The 25,416-nt window shown below is 42.6% G+C and overlaps 2 protein-coding genes across 7 annotated transcripts in view; one reads left to right on the plus strand and one right to left on the minus strand.

Moving 5' to 3' along the window:
* The window catches only part of LOC139375860 (parafibromin), a 36,425-nt gene extending 12,651 nt beyond the window's left edge, over positions 1-23,774 (plus strand). Inside the window, exons 11-17 of the mRNA XM_071117792.1 lie at positions 14,919-14,976; positions 16,329-16,364; positions 16,449-16,536; positions 18,203-18,364; positions 21,479-21,579; positions 21,850-21,991; positions 22,331-23,774. Of these exons, the coding sequence (XP_070973893.1) occupies positions 14,919-14,976; positions 16,329-16,364; positions 16,449-16,536; positions 18,203-18,364; positions 21,479-21,579; positions 21,850-21,991; positions 22,331-22,367 (624 nt within the window). The 3' untranslated portion in view covers positions 22,368-23,774. The remainder of the gene's footprint in view (positions 1-14,918; positions 14,977-16,328; positions 16,365-16,448; positions 16,537-18,202; positions 18,365-21,478; positions 21,580-21,849; positions 21,992-22,330) is intronic.
* The window catches only part of LOC139375861 (beta-1,3-galactosyltransferase 2-like), a 67,339-nt gene that overhangs the window by 41,301 nt on the left and 622 nt on the right, over positions 1-25,416 (minus strand). Inside the window, exon 1 of one of the 6 annotated variants that reach the window (XR_011627851.1) lies at positions 2,802-3,291. The exons of 1 other annotated variant lie outside the window; for it this stretch is intronic. The gene's annotated coding sequence lies outside the window, so the exon portion shown is untranslated. Of the gene's footprint in view, positions 1-2,801; positions 3,462-25,416 lie in introns of those variants that run through there. 4 more of the 6 variants (XM_071117793.1, XM_071117795.1, XM_071117796.1 and 1 more) reach the window with 4 other exon arrangements.

The raw sequence follows: 25,416 nt of genomic DNA on the forward strand, positions 1-25,416 counted from the left end.
AGACAGAAATAAAGTACTTTAGACTGACGAGTTTCAGAAGATTCATGTTCTGCGAAATTAAGGCTATTCCATGCGAGAAACTGAACATCTCGTACAACGCTGTGTACTATCCCCTTCACAGAACAGCGCTAACTGGCTCTAACCAGCACAACTGAGCAAGAGGACACGTACATTTAGTGTCTTGTGAGGCATCTGTTTCTCAAACCAGTCCTCAACTGGCAGCTTCATTATGTAGTACCTGCAAAATACCTGTCTCAACGTCAACAGTGAAGAGGCGACTCCAGGATGCTGGCCTTCTAGGCAGAGTTGCAAATTGACCGGCCAATATAAAGAAAATATTAAGATGTGCAAAAGAACAGACACTGGACAGAGGAAGATTGTATAAAATAAAAAAAGTTATGGACAGATAAATCTAAGTTTGTCTTCGGATCACAAAGAAGAACATTCGTGAGATGCAGAAAAACTGAATATGCTGGAGGAGTGCTTGACGCCATCTGTCAAGCATGGTGGAGGCAATGTGATGGTCTGGGGGTGCTTTGGTGGTGGTAAAGTGGGGGATTTGTACAGGGTAAAAGGGATCTTGGTGAAGGAAGGCTATCACTTAATTTTGCAACTCCATCCAGTACCCTGCGGACGGCGCTTAATTGGAGACAATTTCCTCCTACAACAGTACAATGACCCAAAGCACAGCTCCAAGCTATGCAAGAACTATTTACCATACGGTCTATGTGCTGGTCACTCCATTAGTCACCGGATCTCAACCCCATTGAGCTGTTGTGGGAGCAGCTTGACCGTATGGTACGTAAGAAGTGCCCATCAAGCCAATCCAATTTATGGGAGGTGCTTCAGGAAGCATGGGGTGAAATCTCTTCAGATTACCTCAACAAATTGACAACTAGAATGCTAAAGGTCTACAAAGCTATAATTGCTGCAAATGGAGGGTTCTTCGCCGAAAGCCAAGTTTGAAGGACCCATTTATTTGAATAAAAAATAATTATTTGTAACCCTGTCAACATCTTGACTATTTCCTATTCATTTTGCAACTAATTTCATGCGTTTTTCATGGTAAACAAGGACATTTCTAAGTGACCCCAAACTTTTGAACGGTAGTGTACGTTAATTTAATTAAAAATATATTTTCCTTTTATAATTTCCCGCAAACACTACCACCTCTCCCCTAATTGGAGTAAACTAATAACACTTAGGCTTCTACTTCCAGCTTATACATACTATATACATTTTACATACTATATACATTTTACATACACAATGTATTTGACTTCAGTTTATATTTTGTTTTTAGACCTGGCCATCCTCTACTTCTGATTTCTATTTGCTGTATAATTGTAACTGATTGTTAACACCCAAGCTGAAACCATCAAACGCTTGGTGTGGGGTGACCTGAGCGATTTGTATTGGTGCGTCTCGACCATAACACTATTAATCTAATACTGAATTATTAATTGTGAGAAGTGTAATCGGCTCTTCAGCATGTCATTTTAGAGATTAGACTGGCTAATGAGTCTCACCAACAGCTCTCTCAGAAAGCAGGGAAATGTTGTTCACACTATGTAAAACTGGCCAAGTGTCAAACGGGCTGGGTGTGGCGCTAACACTGTCGGGTCTTTGACCGAGTTGGAGATCCATTACAGTTTTTTTTCCACCTCCTGCTGTGGTTGAATTGTATATTGTATGAAACTCTACGACTGATTTTTGACACTTACTGACGAGTTGGCATCAATAATTTTTAGTGATGAAGAAAAGAGCAGTGGGGAGATAGCTACGTGTTTATCATTCTGAGCAGAGCTCTGGTCAGGTCAGAGATGACTAACGACTTTCGTGTAAAGAACTCATCTGTCAATTGAGTCACGACTATTTCCTTAGAGACTATTCTGATCTGCTGTATACCATGTACACTGGAGGCATTGATAAAGCTGCTTGGGGAAAGTATTTGTTTGTTTGGAGATGAGGAGAAAAGGACTCATTTTTGATATTGCTTTGTATACATTTACGTGTCATTTAGGGTTATTTGCGTATCTCCTTGTGAAACATCTTATTTAAAAAAAACTTTTTTTTAAAGGTGAACACCTATGTGTGGGTGGACTAGATGGTGAGCTTCTCTCTCTCTTCTACAATTGGAGGAATTCATACTGAGATGGGAAGTGGTCACATTTGGCACAACAACTCAAGCTGACTGACATTTTTAGGAAAACTTTGCTCCGGCATTAAGTAGGTTTGGTTTAGATTGCTGTAAAAGCAATGCTCCATTTGCCCTTTTTGTGCCAGTAGCCCCCAGGAGTGGTGTGGGTTCTCTCCGATTCGACTGGATTACATGCCGCCCTCTTCAGACGCGCCCCCCCCCCCAGACAAAGGGTTGTTTTGTGCGTGCACAAGAGGCGCTGAAAAGCCCAATGTTAAGCCCTCATGGACACATCCTCAGGAACACAAAGAAACACTTACACACCAATATGTTCTAAACAAAAACAAGCCAGAAACTGTGTACTTGGCAGTTTTTACTACAACTATGTTGTTGAAGAGTGACGTGTGAGAGTATATCGGCAGCAGGGTAGCCTAGTGGTTAAAGCGTTGGACTAGTAACTGGAAGGTCGCAAGGTCGCAAGTTCAAACCCCCGATAGACAAGGTCTGTCGTTCTGCCCCTGAACAGGCAGTTAACCCCACTGTTCCTAGGCCGTCATTGAAAATAAGAATTTGTTCTGACTTGCCTAGTTAAATAAAGGTAAAAAAATATATGTCAGCTGTGTTGGTGCTGGAATTGAGCACGCTGGAAAGGAAGACATACCTATTCCCAGTGCAAGTCGTTTCGGAGGAGGACGGAGGGATTGCTCTGCACATCTCTGAGTAAAACAACCTCCCCATGCCTCTGCCTAGTGCTGCCCCTAGATTGAAAGGTATATCCTCTTCTCCCTTCCCACAACACACCTTGGCTCTCATCTCCGTCGCACAGTTACACTTCTATCGCTGCTCTTCTCCCACTGGGTGGTTGGCTGAATCACGCGGCCACTGCTTCTATGGATCCGGTCTTCAGGTTTGGAACGCCGTCGTTCCTCTGCTATGTTTTCACCACACGCAGAACCGTCCCTCCCTTGGTTTCAGTTCAATATTACTCACATGGGGAACACTGTTGGCGCACCAGCAATGCAGTCTTGTGCTGCTCAGTGCTGCTGATAACTTGAGGCTAACAGATCCAGCAGATCACCGGTACTGCTGTTGAGCGGGGCAAAGTTGTCCCGTGCACTCCACTCCAGTCGCTCCCTTGCGTGTTCTTTCCTCTGTACGTCTCTGGTTCTCTCAGGCACTCTGCATCTGCTCTTATCTTTCCTGCCCTCACGCTTCCTCTTTCCCTCTCTCTCTGGTGGGTGGTACTGAGGGGGCAGGGCTATTTTCTCTGTACGGTCTGATAGACAGCTGCAGGCTTGGTGATTAATATGCTCCACATCTCACACACTACCCATGGCTCTAAGAGGGGGAGGGTTTCTGAACTATTAATTCTCACACCCCGATGGAGGACGAAAGAATTTGAGGGGAGGGTTACAGTGCTCCACTCCCAAGGCATGTTTTCTATAGTGTTGTGGTGTCTCTCGTCGTAAATATATTCTTAACTGACTTGCCTAGTTACATAAAATGTAGTCAATCTCTCAATAGCTGATCTTCTCCAGAGCATTTGCAGGGACTCCAAACCTTAAGCTAAATGCCTTTTTTTCCCTTTACCAGAGTGTAACTGTAGCGTGTTCTCGCTGGAGCACAACAAAATGCTATGTCACCCTGCCATCCTGGCTTTATCTCTCAATTCTTTCCCCTTCAGCTTTTTGTGTGCGAGAAGGATGTGAGAAGCTTCTAGTGGGGTGGAATATGGAAGGTCCGGTTGTGGTGTTGAGAGGCTAAAATAGCACTATTAAAATAGCACACACGTCAGCTCAAACAGATCCAGCTCGTAGAAGCCCAGCAGCAGATTTGAATTTAGAATGGAAAATTAATGGTTTTATGCAACAAATGTTAGTGCATTGATTCTTTCCTCAAACTGAATCGTTTCAAATTTAAAGGTATTGGAGCCCATGTATCTAGATGGGTAATTCAATCTTCTTGAATGGGAAAGCTGCACATCCCTAATGAATATGTTAGAGACCATGAGTTGGATGGAACTTAACTTTCTGCCAGTATGTCGAGTTGGATCTTGTACCCATAGGAGCAAAGCAGGAAGTCTGTCCAATGTTTTTAGTTGATTTTCAACTCGACTAACATTACAAAAAATTACATTTCATTGCATGAGCCTTATTTGTTATCATTTGAATGAACCATATTACCATGGAAATTACTGCATCACAATACCAGACAGCCATTGTTTGGAGAAGTGTATAGCTGCAGCCCAATATGGCAAACAGGATGGGTTTTCAAGTGCTGTTTCCCTTTCGTTTATTACTTTGCAGTCAGACTGACTCAACTACCTAGCACAACCGTGTTAGGCCAGACAAAATTGATTCACTGTTTGATGGATTTCCCCCCCAGAAAAGTGAAGCAAGCGAGCAAAATTATGTATATGTACAGTTGAAGTCGTAATTTTACATACATACACTTAGGTTGGAGTCATTAGAACTTGTTTTTCAACCCCTCCACAAGTTTGTTAATCTTGGAACTACCGCTCCGGGATCCGGGAGAATTGTCATCAACTGACACGAATTAGCATAACGCAACGGACAAAAAATATTACTAAAAAATATTCATGAAATCACAAGTGAAATGTATTGAAACAGCTTAGCCTTTTGTTAATCACCCTGTCATCTCAGATTTTGAAATTATGCTTTACAGCCAGAGCAAGACAAGCATTTGTGTAAGTTTATCGATAGCATAGCAGTATGCCTAGCTAGCAGCAGGCAGCTTGGTCACGAAAAGCAATCAAATTAAATTGTTTACCTTTGAGCTTCGGATCTTTTCACTCACGAGACTCCCAGTTAGATAGCAAATGTAACTTTTTTCCATAAAGATTATTTTTGGCTGAGAAATCGACCAGAAATTGTGGTCACGACAACGCCGAAAAATATTCCAAATTAGATCCATAATATCGACAAACATGGCAAACGTTTTTTATAATCAATCCTCAAGGTGTTTTTCAAATATCTATTCGATAATATATCAACCGGGTCAGTTGGCTTCTTAGTAAGGAGCGAGAGAAACAATGGCCGCATTTGTCTATTACGCACAAATCACTCTGGGAGCCACCAGGTGACCATTTACGCAATGTTGTCGCTCACGCTCATTTTTCAAAATAAAAGCCTGAAACTGTCTTGTGACACATTAGGGAAGCCATAGAAAAAGGAATCTGGTTGATATCCCTTTCACTGCTCAATAGGGATGCATAGGAACGCAGAGGTTTCTACATAAGAGTCACTTCCTGATTTAATTTTTCTCAGGCTTTCGCCTGCAATATCAGTTCTGTTATACTCACAGACAATATTTTTACAGTTTTGGAAACTTTAGTGTTTTCTATCCTAAGCTGTCAATTATATGCATATTCTATTGTCTGGTCCTGAAAAATAGCCCGTTTACTTTGGGAACGTTATTTTTCCAAAAATTAAAAAGGTGCCCCCTAGTTTCAAGAGGTTAACAAACTATAGTTTTGGCAAGTCAGTTAGGACATCTACTTTGTGCATGACAAGTAATTTTCCCAATAATTGTTGAGAGACAGATTATTTCACTTATAATTCACTGTTTCACAATTCCAGTCGGTCAGAAGTTTACATACACTATGTTGACTGTGCCTTTTAAACAGCTTGGAAAATTCCAGAAAATGATGTCATGGCTTTAGAAGCTTTTGATAGGCTAATTGACATCATTTGAGTCAATTGGAGGTGTACCTGTGGATGTATTTCAAGGCCTACCTTCAAACTCAGTGCCTCTTTGCTTGACATCATGGGGAAATCCAAAGAAATCAGCCAAGACCTCCAGAAAACTAATTATAGACCACAAGTCTTGTTCATTTTTGGGAGCAATTTCCAAACCACCGAAGGTACCACATTCATCTATATAAACAATAGTATGCAAATATAAACACCATGGGACCATGCAGCTGTCATACCGCTCAGGAAGGAGACGCGTTCTTTCCCCTAGAGATGAACACACTTTGGTGCGAAAAGTGCCACTCAATCGCAGAACAACAGCAAAGGACCTTGTGAAGATGCTGGAGAAAACGGGTACAAAAGTATCTATATCCACAGTAAAACGAGTCCTATATCGACACAACTCGGCAAGGAAGAAGCCACTGCTCCAAAACCACCATAAAGCCAGACTACGGTTTGCAACTGCACATTGGTACAAAGATCGTACTTTTTGGAGAAATGTCCTCTGGTCTAATGAAACAAATGGAACTGTTTGGCCATAATGACCATCTGTTTGGAGGAAAAAGGGTGAGGCTAGCATGCTGAAGAACACCATTCCAACTGTGAAGCACGGGAGTGGCAGCATCATGTTGTGGGTGAGCTTTGCTGCAGGAGGGACTGGTGCACTTCACAAAATGGATGGCATCACAAGGAAGGAAAATAATGTGGATATATTGAAGCAACATCTCAAGACATCAGTCAGGAAGTTAAAGTTTGGTCGCAAATGGGTCTTCCAACTGGACAATGACCCAACGCATACTTACAAAGTTGTGGCAAATGGCTTAAGGACCACACAGTCAAAGGTATTGGAGTGACCATCACAAAGCCCTGACCTCAATCCCATAGAACATTTGTGGGCAGAACTGAAAAAGTGTGTGCGAGCGAGGAGGCCTACAAACCTGACTCAGTTACACCAGCTCTGTCAGGAGGAATGGGCCAAAATTCACTCAGTTTATTGTGGGAAGCTTGTGGAAGGCTACCTGCAACGTTTGACCCAAGTTAAACAATTTAAAGGCAATTCTACCAAATACTAATTGAGTGGGAGTAAACTTCTTACCCACTGGGAATGTGATTAAAGAAATAAAAGCTGAAATCATTGTCTACTATTATTCTGACATTTCGCATTCTTAAAATAAAGTGGTGATCCTAACTGGCCTAAAACAGGGAATTTTTACTAGGATTAAATGTCAGGAATTTGAAACTGAGATTAAGTATATTTGGTTAAGGTGTATGTAAACTTCAACACACATGTGTGTGTATGAACATAAAGTGGATAAGGAATAACCAACCGTACTTTACCACAATGTGCTTGTGCATGCTCTAGGGCCTAATGTGAGTTTCAAGAAATTGTAAGTTTTCTTAAAAATGCAGATGTCAGTGTTATAACCATGAGAAAGGAAACACAGTGGGAAGTATAACCTGTGACCGGTTCGTTATTCCTGATTTTTTTTAAATATATATTTTAAGTGCAATACAAATCTCGTGATTTTGATGTGTAATTGAACACTAAGAAAAATCTAATTCAATAATGATTGACAAATAATTGTAATCAGTTAAAAATGTTGATGCATATTAATGAGCTGGAATAAATCTCTATAGCCGTTAACAAAATATTCATGCAAATATGATTAGGCCCCTCATAGACTAGGCCTTGTAGAAAGAGGGTCAATCACGTTAGGTCTGCCAAATTAATGGAGCATTGGAAAAAATACATAAATTCAGCTGTAGAGTAGCCTATCAAAATAAAAAATATTGTTTATAACATGCACAACTAGAAGCATCACTCTATGGCGCAAGCTTGACTAAATTTCGAGCCCAGTAATTTTGCTCACCGCGGCCTCTGATTGTCTCGCCTGGCTGCCACCTTGGAGACATGCGATCACATTGTGGAGCTGCTGATCTGCAGGAGGTGTGTGCATGCCACTGGCGACATATTTTCCTCGACATGCTAGCTGTTCTTGGCGGCTTATCACCTCGAATGCATTCCGTCCTGGTGTTATCGGTTGGCCTACTATTACTGGGAAAAAAGTTATGAATCACAAATCACCATACAGTTGACACACTTCAATTTCATCAATCATTTTGACTTCAATTTGGTTGTCCAAAATACTATCACATTGCACGGTGTCTTTGCTGATGAATGACCTGCTCTCTGGCCAGTCAATTGGTTCAATGATGTCTCGTCTATTAATCGCTTCTAATAGATCTGAAAATTATGCATTAAACATTAGTTTAACCGACTGTGTTTTATCATTTGTGACGTCCCACGTTTAACTTGGACACACACAGTAGGAATTTGCACTGGCTTCGGCCATGACAACACAGGAGAAAAATGTAAACATCTGCACGTCTCCTGCAGGTGTGAACGTGTGTGTTTCACTGTCCAATCTGAGGCTGGAACATGAACTGAGGCTGTTTTGGTCTCTTGCGCATCAACTTGGGGAAAGCCTCAAGGGTGAGCGGACAGTGCATTATAAACAAAGCTCTGCATATATTGCCACCGCATAAATATTTTAAAAAATCTATATTTATTTTGCGGGGTGTGGAGTTAAGGCGGGGCATCCGTTAAACCGTAATTCGACTTTGTCCGGCCTTAGTTTTACACATAATTGGGTGTACTGTTGCTTCATGCATCGTATGCGTCTACTAACTGACTATTGGCTACTAGGTAGCTACTTCCCACGCAGTTGCTGGACAGTAAGTGCTTGTCAAGCGGGAGCGAAGGGCACTGTGTCCTGGTGTTGCCGTTCATGCCCTTCCCATTGACTAGTAGACTGTATGTATCAATGTGACATCTAGATGGTTATCAATATTATTTATTTGTTTAGGCTGCTGTCCTAATTTAAATAAAATCATATGAGGAGTGGAAAAAATTGCCACGTTAGCTACCGCCAGCAACACGACCTTGATACCCAATAGGAAGCAGGACGGAAGTGTGGTGGAAATTCTACCTTAACTAATAATGAAGAGAAATATTCAATCAATGTATTACCTTAATTGTAAAAAATTATTACAATGAGGCTGGTCATATTTTATGCAGGTGGAGCGAGAGCACGCAGGTGGAGCAAGAGCCTGCTGTACAAAAAGTACAGGATAATTTATATAGTCAGGCTACCCCATGCAAGCATCTGCAAAACACGTGACCCTAAGTATGTTTGTGTGAGGGGAGAAAAGGTTGCCTCAGTCTGTCGCAAACTTCATACTTCCTCTATCAGTAGCTCAACGGTTCCCCGAAGTTGGTCAAACAAGTGCTTTTGATTGTCGGCTCAGATGCTGTATGGTTCTACTGGCCCCACCCACACACACAGGATGAACCTTTTTCCCAGAAACAGGCTCCGAACAGAACAGCAGCTTTATCACTGTTGTGCAGGATATAACCTTTACTCTGTCTCCAGTTATCTTAAGAAGGACCGGTCCGTTTCTGTCGAGTCTTGGCTGAGCTCCAAGACATCATGTTGTCTTTCTACACACACAACAGTTAGAACAGGCCTCTATTAATGCACACACACACTTTTCTATCTTATGAGTTAGTTTATTTAACACACTCAAGCCCAATGACTAGGCTTAAAGATGGATATTTTAGTACAAAAGCATTAGTAAGGTTTAATAGAAAATGCCCCAACAGCAGGCACGTAGATACAACGGTGCACTGGTCGCCGACTTATCGACTCGTCGTGCAGCCCAATCAGCCACACAAAGGTCTTGAGTGGCAGCAAATCTGCACAATTAGCTAATTGGCTTTCCATACACCCATGCCTTTCGACTCGCCCATACCCTGTGCCACATGCCCCGAATACAACCGGTGGAGACCTTCATGTGAAATGCTTACTTACAAGCCCTTAAGCATGCAATTATAGATAAACTTCTCCTTAATGCAACCGCTGAGTCAGATTTCAAAAATGTTTTACAGCGAAAGCACACTTTCACTAATTCCAGACAAAGTTTTTTAAAAGTACAATAAGTCAGTAGGAACATGCCAAACAATGTTTAAAATCAATCCTCTGGTTGATGTAATAATCAATATTTCAACCGGACAAAAGCTTTGTCAATAGGAAAGGAGAAACGAGGCGCGTTCACGATCAGGGCGCATGGCTGATGAATTGAAATTTCCACTAGCCACTGATTGAAAGTGCTGCATCTCCCTAATTTTTCAGAGTAAACGCCTGAAACAATGCCTAAAGACTGGTCACATGTTGAGGAAGCCACAGAGCTTGTGAACTGGGTCCTAAGTCTTGTATGGTGGATAGGCTTTCAATGGAAAAACAGCCTTTCAAAAATAATAGTTCTTCCGGGTTGGATTTTCCTCAGGTTTTCGCCTGCCATATCAGTTCTGTTATACTCACAGACATTATTTTAACAGTTTTGGAAAACTTTAGTGTTTTCAATCCAAATCTACTAATTATACGCATATCCTATCTTCTGGGCCTGAGTAGCAAGCAGTTTAATTTGGGCCCGCTTTTCATCCAAAATTCAGAAAACTGCCCCCTACCCTAGTGAAGTTAGTCCCCGGCTACTATGAGCGCCGCCTCTGGGTGAGCTGTTATCAAACCAGTTGCCGTGATAAGTTTGTGCAATCAAACAATTGCATGGTATTTTTTCCACTGTAATAGCTACTGTTAATTGGAAACTGCAGATAGATTAACAAGAATTTACGCTTTCTGCCCATATAAGACATGTCTTGGTCCCGGAAAGTTGGCTGTTGTATATAACACCGTTCTAGTGACATTAGCGCACGTTAGCAACAACCATCCTGGTTTAGGGACACCCATCCCGTAGAGGTTAAAACCTCTTTGGGATAGGGGGCAGCATTTTCACTTTTGGATAAATAGCGTGCCCAATTTCAACTTCCTGCTACTCATGCCAAGAATATATAAGATATGCATATTATTAGTAGATTTGGATAGAAAACACTGAAGTTTCTAAAACTGTTTGAATCATGTCTGGTTTTTTTTTAGGTCTCTGTCTGTTCAGTGAGTTCTCGTTGGCAAATGATATTTCTTAGGAACTGGTTTCAGTTCTTACCACTTCCACTGGATTTCAACAGTCTTTGGAATTTGGTTGAGGTTATTAATTTGTGCAATGAAGAAGTACGGCCATCTTGGAACTGGGTAACACTGTTGAGAGTGCGCAAGATGTGAAAAGTAGCTTGGTTTGTTGTCTTCCTGTATTGAACACAGATAGACCCGTCTACAATTTGATCGATTATTAACGTTTAAAAATACCTAAAGTTGTATTACAAAAGTAGTTTGAAATATTTTGTAGTCACGTTGGGCATTTTGGAAGCTGTTTTTTTTCTGGATCAAACGCGCTTTATACATTTACATTTGGATATATATGGACGGAATTAATCGAACAAAAGGACCAATTGTGATGTTTATGGGACATATTGGAGTGCCAACAAAAGAAGCTCGTCAAAGGTAATGCATGTTTTGTATTTTATTTCTGCGTTTTTGTGTAGCGCCTGCAGGGTTGAAATATGCTACCCTCTTTGACACTTGTTATCTTCAGATAATAGCTTCTTATGCTTTCGCGGAAAAGCCTTTTTAAAATCTGACATGTTGGCTGGATTCACAACGAGTGTAGCTTTAATTGAGTATCTTACGTGTGATTTAATAAGTTAGATTTTTATATCATTTTCCCTGTTTTTTTTTTTGCTAACACTTGTATCGTTCATGAGTATTTCTGTTATTTGATGTGGCTCTCTGCACTTTCACCGGATGTTTGTTTGAGACAATGCATTACTGACCATAACGCGCCAATGTAAACGGAAATTTTTGGATATAAATATGAACTTTCTCGAACAAAACATACATGTATTGTGTAACATGAAGTCCTATGAGTGCCATCTGAAGATCATCAGAGGTTAATGCATGGGAACTTAAATCTGTTTTACCAAATTTCTATCAGCATGTCACCTGTGCAACCAGAGGGGGGGGGGGGGGGGGCTCTGGAACACCTTTACTCCACGCAAACAAAGCTCGCCCTCCATTTGGCAAATCTGACCATAATTCTATCCTTCTGATTCCTGCTTACAAGCAAAAATTAAAGCAGGAAGCACCAGTGACTCGGGTCAATAAGAAAGTGGTCAGATGAAGCAGACGCTAAGCTGCAGGACTGTTTTGCCAGCACAGATTTGAATATGTTCCAGGATTTCTCAGACCGCATTGAGGAGTACACCACATCAGTTTTTGGCTTCATCAATAAGTGCATTGATGACGTTGTCCCCACAGTGACTGTACGTACATACCCCAACCAGAAGCCATGGATTACAGGCAACATCCTCACTGAGCTAAAGGCTAGAGCTGCCGCTTTCAAGGAGCGGGACTCTAACCCAGAAGCTTATAAGGAATCCCGCTATGCCCTCCTCCGACGAACCATCAAACAGGAAAAGCGTCAATACAGCACTAAGATCGAATTGTACTACACCGGCTCTGACGCTCGTCGGATGTGGCAGGGCTTGCAAACCATTAGACTGCAAAGGGAAGTACAGCCAAGAGCTGCCCAGTGACATGAGCCTACCAGACAAGCTAAACTTCTTCTATTCTCGCTTCGAGGCAAAGAACACTGAAACATGCATGAGAGCACCAGCTGTTTCGGAAGACTGTGATCACTCTCTCTGCAGCCGATGTGAGTAAGACCTTTAAACAGGTCAACATTCACTAGGCCGCAGGGCCAGATGGATTATCAGGATGTGTAATGCGAGCATGTGCCGACCAGTTGGCAAGTGTCTGACATTTTCAACCCGTCCGAGTCTATAATACCAACATGTTTTAAGCAGACCAACATAGTGTCCTTGGTCACATGCACTAAGGTAACCTGCCTAAATGACTACCAAGGCTGGGCATGGCTCACATCAACACCATAATCCTAGACCCACTCAAATTTGCATACCGCCCCAACAGATCCACAGATGCAATCTATATTGTACTCCACACTGCCCTTTTCCACCTGGACAAAAGGAACACCTATGTGAGAATGCTATTTTATTGAGTACAGCTCAGCATTCAACACCATAGTGCCCTCCAAGCTCATCAATAAGCTGAGGATCCTGGGTCTAAACACCTCCCTCTGCAACTGGATCTTGGACTTCCTGACGGGCTGCCCCCAGGTGTTAAGGGTAGGTAACAACACATCCACCACGCTGATCCTCAACACAGAGGCCTCTCAGGGGTGCGTGTTCAGTCCCCTCTTGTACTCCCTGTTCACACATGACTGCACGACTCCAACCCCATTTAAGTTTGCAGATGACACAATGGTGGTAGGCCTGATCACCGACAACGATGAGACAGCCTATAGGGAGGTCAGAAACCTTAACGTGTTGTGCCAGGACAACAACCTCTCCCTCAACGTGATCAAGACAAAGGAGATGATTGTGGACTACAGGAGAAGGACCAAGAATGCCCCCATTCTTATTGATGGGGCTGTAGTGGAGCAGGTTGAGAGCTTCAAATTCCTTGGTGTCCACATCACCAACAAGCAAACATGGTCCAAGCACACCAAGACAGTCTTGAAGAGGGCACGACAAAGCCTTTTCCCCAGAAGACTGAAGATTTGGCATGGGTCCTCAGATCCTCAAAAGGTTCTACAGCTACACCATCGAGAGCATCTTGATTGGTTGCATCACTGCCTGGTATGGCAACTGCTCGGCTTCCGACCGCACGGCACTACAGAAGGTAGTGCGAACGGCCCAGTACATCACTGGGGCCAAGCTTCCTGCCATCCAGGACCTCGATACCAGGCGGTGTCAGAGGAAGGCCTTAAGAATTGCCAGACTCCAGCCACCCTAGTCATAGACTGATCTCTCTACCGCACGGCAAGTGGTACCTGAGCACCAAGTCTATGTCCAAGAGGTTTCTAAACAGCTTCTACCCCCAAGCCATAAGAATCCTGAACACCTAATCAAATGGCTATCCAGACTATTTGCCTTTCCCCCTCCCTCTTTTACACCACTGCTGCTCTGTTATCTATGCATAGTCACTTTAATAACTCTACCTGCATATTACCTCAACTAACCGGTGCCCCACACTGACTCTGTACCGGTACCCCCCCCCCCCCCCCCATGTATATAGTCTCGCTTTTGTTATTTTACTGCTGCTCTTTAATTACTTGTTACTTTTATTTCTTATTCCTGTCCATATTATTATTTTATTTTTTACTGTATTTTTGGTTAGGGGCTCATAAGTAAGGCTTTCACTAAGGTCTACACCAGTTGTATTTGGCGCATGTGACTAATAAAATTTGATTTGATACATTCACCTCTGAAGGTAAATAATGTACTTACATTTAGTAATTTTGCTCTGATTTGTCATCCTGAGGGTCCCAGAGATAAAATGTAGCATAGTTTTCTAGATGTGTGAAAATTAGTGTATAAACTAATGATCCATCATGTATGACATTCCTGGGAGTGTGTCTACTTACATTTTTTATTACCATATCATTTTAGTATTTTCTCCATAGTTATGTACTTAATTGTATCAATTGAACAAGTAGGCACATTTGGAAAAACTCCTGGCAGACGTGATACAAAATATTGTGCAGTAATGTAATTCTTCACTGGATCAGTCTGAAACTTTGCACACACACTGCTGCCATCTGTTGGCCAAAATCTATAGGACACCTAGACTCCTATCTGAAAGGATGGCCTTTTTCTTGCAATTCAAAGATAATGGAATAAAAAATAAAGAATGCATGTTTTTTTGTTTTATCTTTTACCACATCTGTGTTATATTTTCCTACATTAATTTCAGATTTCCACAAACTTCAGTGTTTCATTTTCAAATAGTATCAATAATATGCATATCCTTGCTTCAGGTCCTGAGCTACAGGTAGTTAGATTTGGGTATGTTGCAAAAAAAAAACTTACTCTAGTTTTTGTTACACAATTAAATAACCATAACGAGGATATATACAGGGGGTACCGGGACAGATTTCATGTTTATTTTATTTTCATGACGGTCTTCATCCGTAATCGTTGGTTATACTGTGCCAGCCCTAGCTGCAGCTTGACCAGTGTGTTTGTGTTTCAGGAGGGAGCGTCTGCCAGGAAGGCCCAGACACCAGCCCTGCAGCCCATCCCCAGACCAGGTCTGTATCTAGCAGCACCAAAGTAGATCAAATGGAAACGACGTGTTTAAAGTAGGCCTTCGTAGAGACGGCTTTACAAGTTATTTTAAAACTCCTATATCAGTGGTCACCACCAACCCTGGTACAGAAAGTTAGTTTTGGTGCTGGGCTGGAATGAAACCCTGCACAGCATGTCATGCTGGACTCGTCACCGCTCAGGCCCTTGAATCGCAAGTTTGTTATCCAGTTCTGACACAGCGTGGCTGTGTAGAGGAAAAGTCACGTTCGATGTGTGACATCCGTCCACGTTGTGAGCGATAGCCTGACAACCAGAATGTGACACATTTTCAACTGCACCGCTGATGTAGATTAATAGATGAGCTCAGTTTGATAAAGTAGCAGATGTCACAAACACTGGCCAGGAGGAAGGAATGCTGAAATTCAGCTTTTAAGGAACTCGCCACACACAGTACACAACACATTAGTTTAAAAGGGTCGTTACTTTTTCTGGTCTGAAAACAGGACGGTATTCAATGTGACTGTACAGTCTAACAATCGGAAACATGTTGACTTGAGTGTTATGTCCCTTTTAATGACAACTTGACTTTTAATTTGACTTCTGAACCCCACATTTCAATGCCCTTTTTTTGCTTTTTTTTTTGCATTAATGCAACAGTGTCATCTCTCCTGTCACAAAATATATTAATAATCAAGGCAATAACCAGCATAAATGTATCTCGGGCAGAATCAATGCTGTTTTGTCTGTTCTTGGTGGAAAAGAGATGCAAGCTTTTAAAACCTAAGTGAAAAATCTATTTTTGGAAGCCTCCGATGACACACATGGCTCTGTTGGATGAGATCTGGGCCTATATTCAGAGTCTGAGTTGGAGCACTTATATAGGATCAGTTTTGCCTTTTCGGAGAATAATGAATTTAATTATATGAACAGTGGTGACCTGATCCTAGATCAGCACTCATAATCTGAGACTCTTTGTGAATACGGGCCCTTTAACTATAAAATAAACCATAGTAAGAGCTGCTTTACTATAGTGAAATACAGGAAGCATACTAAAGCTGCCCGCTACTCATTGTATCCAAGCCTCTAGACACATGGAGACAAAATATCTATAGGTCGTGTCTCGGAACGAACAAGTGAAACTGAAATCGGTAAACGGAACAGCAGTACGTTGGTTTGATAATACGCGTCTTCAGTAAGCCAACTCATTACGTTTTTTTACATTTTCTTTTAGAAATTGGATCACTAAAACAGTGCATTGGCTTTACCTGGTCTATGGCTTTCTGTTGAAAGCTGAATAGAAGCCAGAGCTGTGGCCTCTTAACACGTTTCATATGTTGTCTCCTTCTCCCTGCAGTTTCCCAAGCCAGACCCCCACCAAATCAAAAGAAGGGTAAGTACTGCTGTGTGTGTGTGTGTGTGTGTGTTTGATGGGAATATATGAACTAATGCATATTGTGGTCCTGTTTCATTGCAGGCTCTAGGACTCCCATCGTCATCATCCCAGCGGCCACCACGTCCCTCATCACCATGCTCAATGCCAAGGACCTCCTGCAGGACCTCAAGTAAGTATTGTGTGTGTGTGTGTGTGTGTCTACAGGGGGAAAAAACGTTGATAAATCCTTTTGGTGTTCAACCCTGGTAAGTCATCGTCATCAATACACGCACAGTATTTATGCCACTGTATTTGTGGTGCTGGGTGTTGGTAATTATCAACCATTTTAATTGTCTTCTGCTTTGTACAAATACATTGAGTAGAAAGTGCTAAATAGGAAGCCGGTGTTTGACTGAGCCAAATCCCTATCCGTTGAAATGTGCACAAGCATTTGTCTTAAGTGGTAAAAGTGTAAGGTACATGACATTTAAGTCTAGTTTTATCCAAGAAAAATACACATTCTTATTTGATTAATAACAGTACTTCACGACTGAGGCTTAAACAATGAAAACCCTCTGCAATGCCATTGTTCGCCACCTCCACACCTCACGAAGGTGAAATACACCGGCGTGTTCATTGAAGGTGCGTACACACACACACACACACACAGACGCATATGAGTGGAGTAATTGCTATTTTGCAGTTTAATTGGCGTCATAAATCACTGGACGTCATAAGATGGCGGTGGCTCCGGCTGTGTGGATGAGCAGCATGGAGGTAGAGCTATAACCAGGGAGAGCCCTGATGGCAGAACACAGGGTCTAACTACCCACCCCCTGCTCTGTGAATACATGACAGCTCTTTATTAACGCCCCCTGCTCTGCGAATACATGACAGCTCTTTATTAACGCCCCCTGCTCTGCGAATACATGACAGCTCCTTCTAAATATTGCTACCATAGCTGCACATAGCTGTTGGCTCCTAAGCCAGCCTGTTGCCTGAGGTCATAGTGTCCGGTTACATTTAAAAACAGGGTGTTTTTAATAGGGGTCGGGAATTACTTTTGGTAAAAGAAAATGAGTGCTTATTATTGGCCTTTATCGTCAAAGAGAATAAACATAATTAGGTCAAGAAACTGGTTCTCCAATACTGTCCTACAAAACGAAAGAGCGGGAGCTGCCCATTTGGTCAAATTACTTACTGACATTTTTTATACATTAACTACTAGGGCTGCAAATTGCCAGGGACCTCACGATACACCTTGTTTTGTGTATGGAGAGGCTAGCAGTTGCTAAGTTTTAAAACAGACAAAAAACTAAACCCTATGGGGGGATGTCTTTTTAGTGTGACTGGGAGAAGATGGGACTTGTTTTTTTGTAGTTAGCGTACTAGGGAGACAATGGAGGGCTTTGAAGGCAGAGGCTGGAACAAATGACGGCCAAGTGGAAACCATTCAGACTGGGCAAAAAATAAAATCTGTGCTGGAAATGAATAATAAGACTTCATTACTTAGTAACTTGATCTTATCACACCCAAGTTGTCAACATTTGTCCTCTTGGGACCACTACTACCAATTATTCATATGTATAAAATAAATTCCAAAAACCAACCTCATTATTAGATGTATAATGCCTTTGAGATTTGCATATATCCATAAAGCTATAAGTCACCTTCATCGTCCCAAAAAAACGTATTTTTAGCTTTGCCCCCCTTTCTGAAGAACCGTTGATAATCGTAATGCGTCAGTGATAAGAATTCTCAGGAATCCGTGATTCCTGCTTTCTGGCGTCCTCTCATACTGAATTGATATTAACCAACGTGTTTATTTTTTTCCTTGCTCTCCCACCGTCTGTCAGGTTTGTGACGTCAGAGGAGAAGAAGAAGCAGGGCATCCAGCGGGACAACGAGGTGCTGCTCCAGAGACGTAAGGACCAGATTCAGCCCGGGGGGGCAACGCTCAGCGTCACCGTGCCCTACAGGGTTATTGACCAGCCCCTCAAACTAGCACCGCAGGACTGGTGAGTCACCACCACCAGACATGATCATTTGTCATCTTCCATATATATATATATATGTTCCACTCTGTATCGTCACCAGGACATGACGGCCAAGTGGAAACCATTCAGACTGGGCTAAAAATAAAATCTGTGAGCACCACACAAATGTAGGAGCACCAGAAAAATACATGTTTTTAGTTGATTGAGATATTGCCTACTTTGGGCCTATATGAATCATACTTAGTTTTAAAGTACATATTTTGAAGAAGGTATCCATTTTACTTTTACTTTCTGTGCCATACCCACCAAATGTTTGCATATACTGGTAATGATACCAGGTTGTTAGTAGGGTTGCACGATTTGAGCAAAAAATCGAATTGCAATTTTTCTACCAAATATTGCTTTTTGACTTGTGAACTGTTTGAGTCATAGAATAATCATTATATTTCTATGGTTGACAAGAAATGGAAAAAGCCAGGTAGGAGTTAAGTCAGGGTAGGAACCAAAGTGTTGGTCAGTGTTTCCCAGGGGACCCTAATCACATTTGAATAAAAGATTCAGAGCTGCCGTTGCATAAACATGCTCATCTACACCACTGGTACCAACCTGTATTAGAGCTAACGTTTGCTTTGCACTAGCTAAATGGCATTTAGTTAGCGATTTTAACATTATTTTAGGCACATACCAGCTTCCTTTAACTAACCTGGGTTTTGCATAGAGCAAGATGCACAAACTAATACTATAATAGAGAACATGTGGACTTATATTTAGAAGCATCGTGGAAAGCAGCATCGTTTTTGTTTTTGGAAGAATATGTTGAGTGCATGAATTCGACAGCATGCTGAGAAAATAAACAGCATGGACGAGCTGTGTGCTGTGCTGCTTGAGGGGCTTGGTGTCTTGTGGTCCGGGAACTGGAAGCAAGCAGCCGCGGAAGGCAGCCTGTCTTGTTTGAGTAGCCGTGCACCGGGAGTCTCAAGCCTAAGGCCCCTGGACCAAATGTGGCCTGTGCCAATTTTAATGCGACCCATGGTTGTCTTAGTCCCCCAAACATCAAAAGTACTGCAGTGCATCTCCTCCTCGTGGACTGCACCAGGTTTCCCAGTTCTTGCTGTGAGATGTTACCCCACTCTTCCACCAAGGCGCCTGCAAGTTCCCGGACATTTCTGGGGGGAATGGCCCTAGCCCTCACCCTCCGATCCAGCAGGTCCCAGACGTGCTCAATGGCATTGATCTGGGCTCTTTGCTGGCCATGGCAGAACACTGACATTCCTGTCTTGCAGGAAATCACGCACAGAACGAGCAGTATGGCTGGTGTCATTGTCATGCTGGAGGGTCATGTCAGGATGAGCCTGCAGGAAGGCTACCACATGAGGGAGGAGGATGTCTTCCCTTTAATGCACAGTGTTTAGATTGCCTGCAATGACAAGCTCAGTCCGATGATGCTGTGACACACCGCCACAGACCGTGACGGACCCTCCACTTCCAAATCGATCCCGCTCCAGAGTACAGGCCTCGGTGTTACGCTCATTCCTTCGATGATAAACGCGAATCCGACCATCACCCCTGGTGAGACACAACCGCGACTCGTCATTGAAGAGCACTTTTTGCCAGTCCTGTCTGGTCCAGCAACGGTGGATTTCTGCCCATAGCCGGTGATGTCTGGTGAGGACCTGCCTTACAACAGGCCAACAAGCCCTCAGTCCAACATCTCTCAGCCTATTGCGGACAGTTTGAGCACTGATGGAGGGATTGTACGTTCCTGGTGTGACTCGGGCAGTGGTTGCCATCCTGTACCTGTCCCGCAGGTGTGATGTTCGGATGTACCGATCCTGTGCAGGTGTTACGTGTGGTCGGCCACTGCGAGGACGTTCAGCTGTCTGTCCTGTCTCACTGTAGTTGCTGTCTTAGCTGTCTCATAGTACGGACATTGCAATTTATTGCCCTGGCCACATCTGCAGTCCTCATGCCTCCTTGCAGCATGCCTAAGGCACGTTCACACAGATGAGCAGGGACCTTGGGCATCTTTCTTTTGGTGTTTTTCAGAGTCTGTAGAAAGGTCTCTTTAGTGTCCTACTTTTTCATAACTGTGACCTTAATTGCCTACCGTCTAAACTGTTAGTCTTATTAATGACCGTTCCACATGTGCATGTTCATTAATTGTTTATGGTTCAGTGAACAAGCATGGGAAACAGTGTTTAAACCCTTTACAATGAAGATCTGTGAAGTTAATTAGATTTTTATGAATTATCTTTGAAAGACAGGGTCCTGAAAAGGGAGTTTATATGATCGACAGTACCTGACAATATTGTTGTAATTCTTGGCTGTACATGAAAGTACCCTACATCCACATACTGCTACACCACTTTAGCAACCAGCCCCTCAAAAGTTTACAAATGACTATCTAAATCTGGCTTACAATGCGTACTGCCATTTTACTGGACTATACACATTCAGTACAGTGACATGTTGTATTATTTGTCTATTGGGTTTGTGTTTATAATTAAGCAATAAGGCCCGAAGAGGTGTGGTATATGGCCAATATACCACAGCTAAAGGGCTATTCTTATGCACGATGCAACGCAGAGTGCCTGAACATGGCCCTTAGCCGTGGTATATTGGCCATATATTACACCTCGCCAGGCCTTATTGATTAAATATAACCCAGAGGTGCCTTATTGCTATAATTAACTGGATACCAATGTAATTAGAGCAGTAAAAATAAATGTTTTTTTCATGCCCATGGTATACGGTCTGATATACCATGGCTGTCAGCCGATCAGTATTCAGGACTCAAACCACACAGTTTAATTTTAGTTTAAAATGTGTGTTACTTCGCATGTGTGAATTGGATATGTTTTTAGTTTGTTTTGCATATTTCAACTCCCTCTGAGTCGCCTTTTTGGAGAGTTGGGTCATGGCCAGGGTCTGCCATTACCAACTACGACCCTGGATCAATTATGGTTTAAGTGCCTTGCTCGAGCCCATCGACAGATTTTTCACCTAGTCAGCTCGGGGCTGCGAACCTGCAACCTTGCGGTCACTGGCTGTCCACCGCCCATGAAAAATTCACCCGCAATCTGCAATCAGAATGTCTGCCAGGGCTAGAAAGTTGATATTAACTTTGTTGTGCAGGGATCGTGTGGTGGCTGTGTTCGTGCAGGGCCCTGCCTGGCAGTTCAAAGGTTGGCCTTGGCTGTTGCCTGACGGATCTCCTGTGGACATTTTTGCTAAAAGTGAGATTCCTCCCATTTCTCTTGCTGTTATACACATGGGTAGCATTTTTGACAAGGTAATTGAATTTCTTGTTGCAGGTAACTACTGGTAATTAGTATGGTTACCCAGTTAAATTGCCACTCATACGGGTCTTTGGCTCCTAACCTGTTATACCTGTTGAATGAATTGGACTTAGGTTAATGCATATTTGCAAGCTAACCTGTACAACCCAAGTCTCAACTAGTATTGGTCCTACCTAATCGACTGTGTGTGGTTGTGGTCGCCTGCAGTAAGAGCCTTTCATCTGAAGTATGACGAGCAGAAGATGGATCCCAACGTTCAGAAGTGGGATGTCACCGTGTTGGAGCTGAGCCACCACAAGCGCCATCTCGACCGGCCCATGTTTCTGAAGTTCTGGGAGACCCTCGACAGGTGTGTTCTTGAAAGCACATTTGTGCACATGTATGCTCGTGACACAATGGGGTTGATATTAAACCCACCTCTGTCATGTACCCTCCGCTCCCTTTAATCTGGGATGTATTTTCAATAAAATGTCTGTGGAAAATTATTTAAGAGGGGAAAAAGTGGAAGGTTTCTGTGTAGATGGGTTATTGTACATGTTAGCACTCGTGTACATGGAGCTAAATAATCTCTATAAATGTTCTCTGGTGTTAGACACAGTTGGGATGTACAGTATATTTGAATAAGATGACATTGTAGAATGCATGAGCTCCTACTGACCAGGTGTTCTCGTCCTGTTACCACCTACAGATACATGGTGAAACACAAGTCCCACCTGAGGTTCTGAGCCTGGACCGTGGCCTCCTTCCTCCACAGGTCCCGTCAAGGCATTTATAAACCCCCTGCCGCAAACCTAGCCCCCCCCTTCCTCCTCCCTGCCAGGACTACCTCTAGAAGAGACTGGGTACCCTACTAGCACTTTGGGCTCCAAGATAAAGCCCCCGTGTTCAGATAGTCCTTCAGGAAAATACCTTCTACCTGGTCTCCATAGTTACAAGCAGCAGATGCAGTATGTCACTCTGGACATGGGGAGGGGAAGTTGGAGCTTCCAATGTTTTTTCAAGTTCTAATGTAAAAAAAATGAAAAACAACTATATCAAAACTATTTTCTAACATCAGAGCATCTTACTGTGGAGACCGAGGTTGATGAGAGAGCGAGATGGAGAGAGAGAGTGGACGAGAGGGGATGGATAGATGGAGGTGAGAGAAGAAACCTCTTCTCCTACTATTTCCTTTGTGAAATGAATCCTGTACATTCCATGTGAAACATGAGCTGGCTAAGAAGCCCTTCGGAAAATCTGGGTGGTGCAAATTAAAATCATTGCTAACCATAAAGGATATGAGACCTCTGTCAGATTCATTTTCCTGTGTTTTTATTTTCTTAAAGGAACGCCCCAAGCTGCCTCTCAAATGGCACCCTACTCCATATACAGCACACTACTTTGTCTACCCAGTGTCTAAACACAGGGCCCCAGTCAAAGGTAGTGCACTATGAATGGAATATGGTGCCATTTGTGACAGAAACCCAGTTTGACAAAGTGTAGGTAGGCAGCCCATAGAGAATTATAGAGGGCTCTCTTTGTTTCTGTTGTTATGGTGTCAAAGTGCACAGGCAGCGCCATTGATGACATCTCCATTTTTGAAGTCGTGAATTTTCTTCATCTACTACTTCTGAGTTGGGAAACAAAGGGTACGCAGTGTCACCTGGAGTCTGATGTTTGAACAAGGCGAAGGTTGATTTACTGCCACCTGCAGTTATGGAATGTTTGCTCACCAGCTAAATTAATTTGCTGATCCCTTCTGGTGACATGGATGGATTTTGCAATCTTTAAGACATAGGAAGTTCCACCAAGTTGACTACTTGAAAATGGTGGAGGTCCTCAATGGCTCTTCTTTTGGGGCACTATGATGCAGCCCTATAGCATCTGACTGATGTCCCATGCGATCCAAATGTATATATGATATAAGAGCCAAACTTTCCGAAAACAGACTTTGAAGAAAATCAAAAAAGCTATTCTCTTATTGATGCATATCAAAGATCTTTATGATTCAGTGGGATTGATGTGTCAATTCCAGCCTTGGCTCAAAAGTGTTTTTTTTTTTGTGCTGTGCAAATGAAAGGAATGATGGCGAACATTGTGTTATGTTATGTGTTCACAGTGCAAATAGATCATAAAGCTGGTAGAGGAACGTCTTGATTGTGTTGCTGTTTACTTCTACCTTTACCATGCAGAGATGGGTTTTTCCTGCCCACATGATCTGAACCCCACTACGGCCCATTTTTGTCCTGGCTACATATAGTTATGAAAACTGAACTTAACACAATACAGTAGTAACGTTATAATATTACCTGTCTTACTGACATTTACTGTTGGTAAATGGAACAGTGGATTTGAAGAATAGTCTTAAGTTTATTAAAAATGGGTGTGTAATCAGCTAGCTTTGTAAAATAAAATACCTCGGCATATCAGCTACTTTAGAACAACAAAAACTCCTGTGCCAGTGTCTAAAATGTGGTGTGAAAAAGACATGGTGAGTCAACCAATTGTTGCCCAATGAGTCAGACTACTTTTTTTTTGTAACTAGGCAAGTCAGTTAAGGACATTCTCATTTACAATGACGGCCTAGGAACAGTGGGTTAACTGCCTTGTTCAGGGGCAGAATGACAGATTTTTACCTTGTCAGTTCAGGGATTCGATCTAGCAACATTTCGGTTACTGGCCCAATGATCTAACCACTAGACTACCTGCCGCCCCAAAATGTACAGCACCCTGAAAGGGAACCTTGCCCACTTATACTGGAACACATCCAGGTAGTAGTGTCGACGAAGGAGAACCGAGCAGATCAGACTTCCTGTAAATTCAGAACCATGTCTCTTTAAGGGGCGTCATGCAGTTGTCCAAAATGAAACGCTAGTCTTCCGTCAACTCGAATTCTGTTAGTCACGTGCTTGGTAAAAACAACAGGCGTAGGTAGACGAACAGTGAAATGTTTACTTACAGGGCCTTCCCAACAATACAGAGAACATTGAGAGAAAAAAAACTAAAAACAATTGCCGAATTGGTCTGGAGCCCGTAAAATGGCTGCTATACATTGCAGCACCATTCTAAGAGCTTCCATGTGCAAGAATGTAGATGACACTGGTGTAATAAATGACCAGCCACACACTGTGGTTATGTTATTATGGGACGTGAAGGTGAACTGACCAAATCAAGATTGATTGACTGGGAGGGGGGGGGTGGAGTTGTTGAAATTGAATATCTGATCTCATCACTGGCAGTGCCACAGTCTGTGACCATCTTTGGTCAGATGATACATTTTTATAAATAGGTAGGAATGTTGAGTCATAATTTAGAAACAAGTTTCGAAAACAACCCCCAGCAGCACAGAGGTAAGTTACAACATTAACGCATAATATTGGCCAGGTAAAGTCCAGGAGTGGAGTTGGCCAGACAAGATGTCTTGCTCACCTGAAGGGTGGTGCGGATGCAGCAGATCAGTGACGTCAGTCAGCTAAACTCTGGGTGTGGTAAAGTGGGGGTGTAGAAATACACCCCCACTTTACCACACCCAGAGCTTTAATGTAGCTCTAGCCTACATCATTTTACAAACTCTAAAACGCTATTTTGGAGAACAGCAATAAACAAATGACCCCACACGTGAATTATCACCGCAATATTAGGTTTAAATGTCTGTGGAATGTCGTGTTACTTAGGCCTACAATTGACAAGGACGTATGAAGACACAAACGAGCAAAGAATTAAGAAAATCGTAAAATACAAAAGGAAAATCTACACATTAAGGCCTCGCGTGCGGCCTCCGTACAGGTAGACATT

Source organism: Oncorhynchus clarkii, chromosome 20 (assembly GCF_045791955.1).
Source record: "Oncorhynchus clarkii lewisi isolate Uvic-CL-2024 chromosome 20, UVic_Ocla_1.0, whole genome shotgun sequence".
NCBI lineage: Eukaryota > Metazoa > Chordata > Actinopteri > Salmoniformes > Salmonidae > Oncorhynchus > Oncorhynchus clarkii.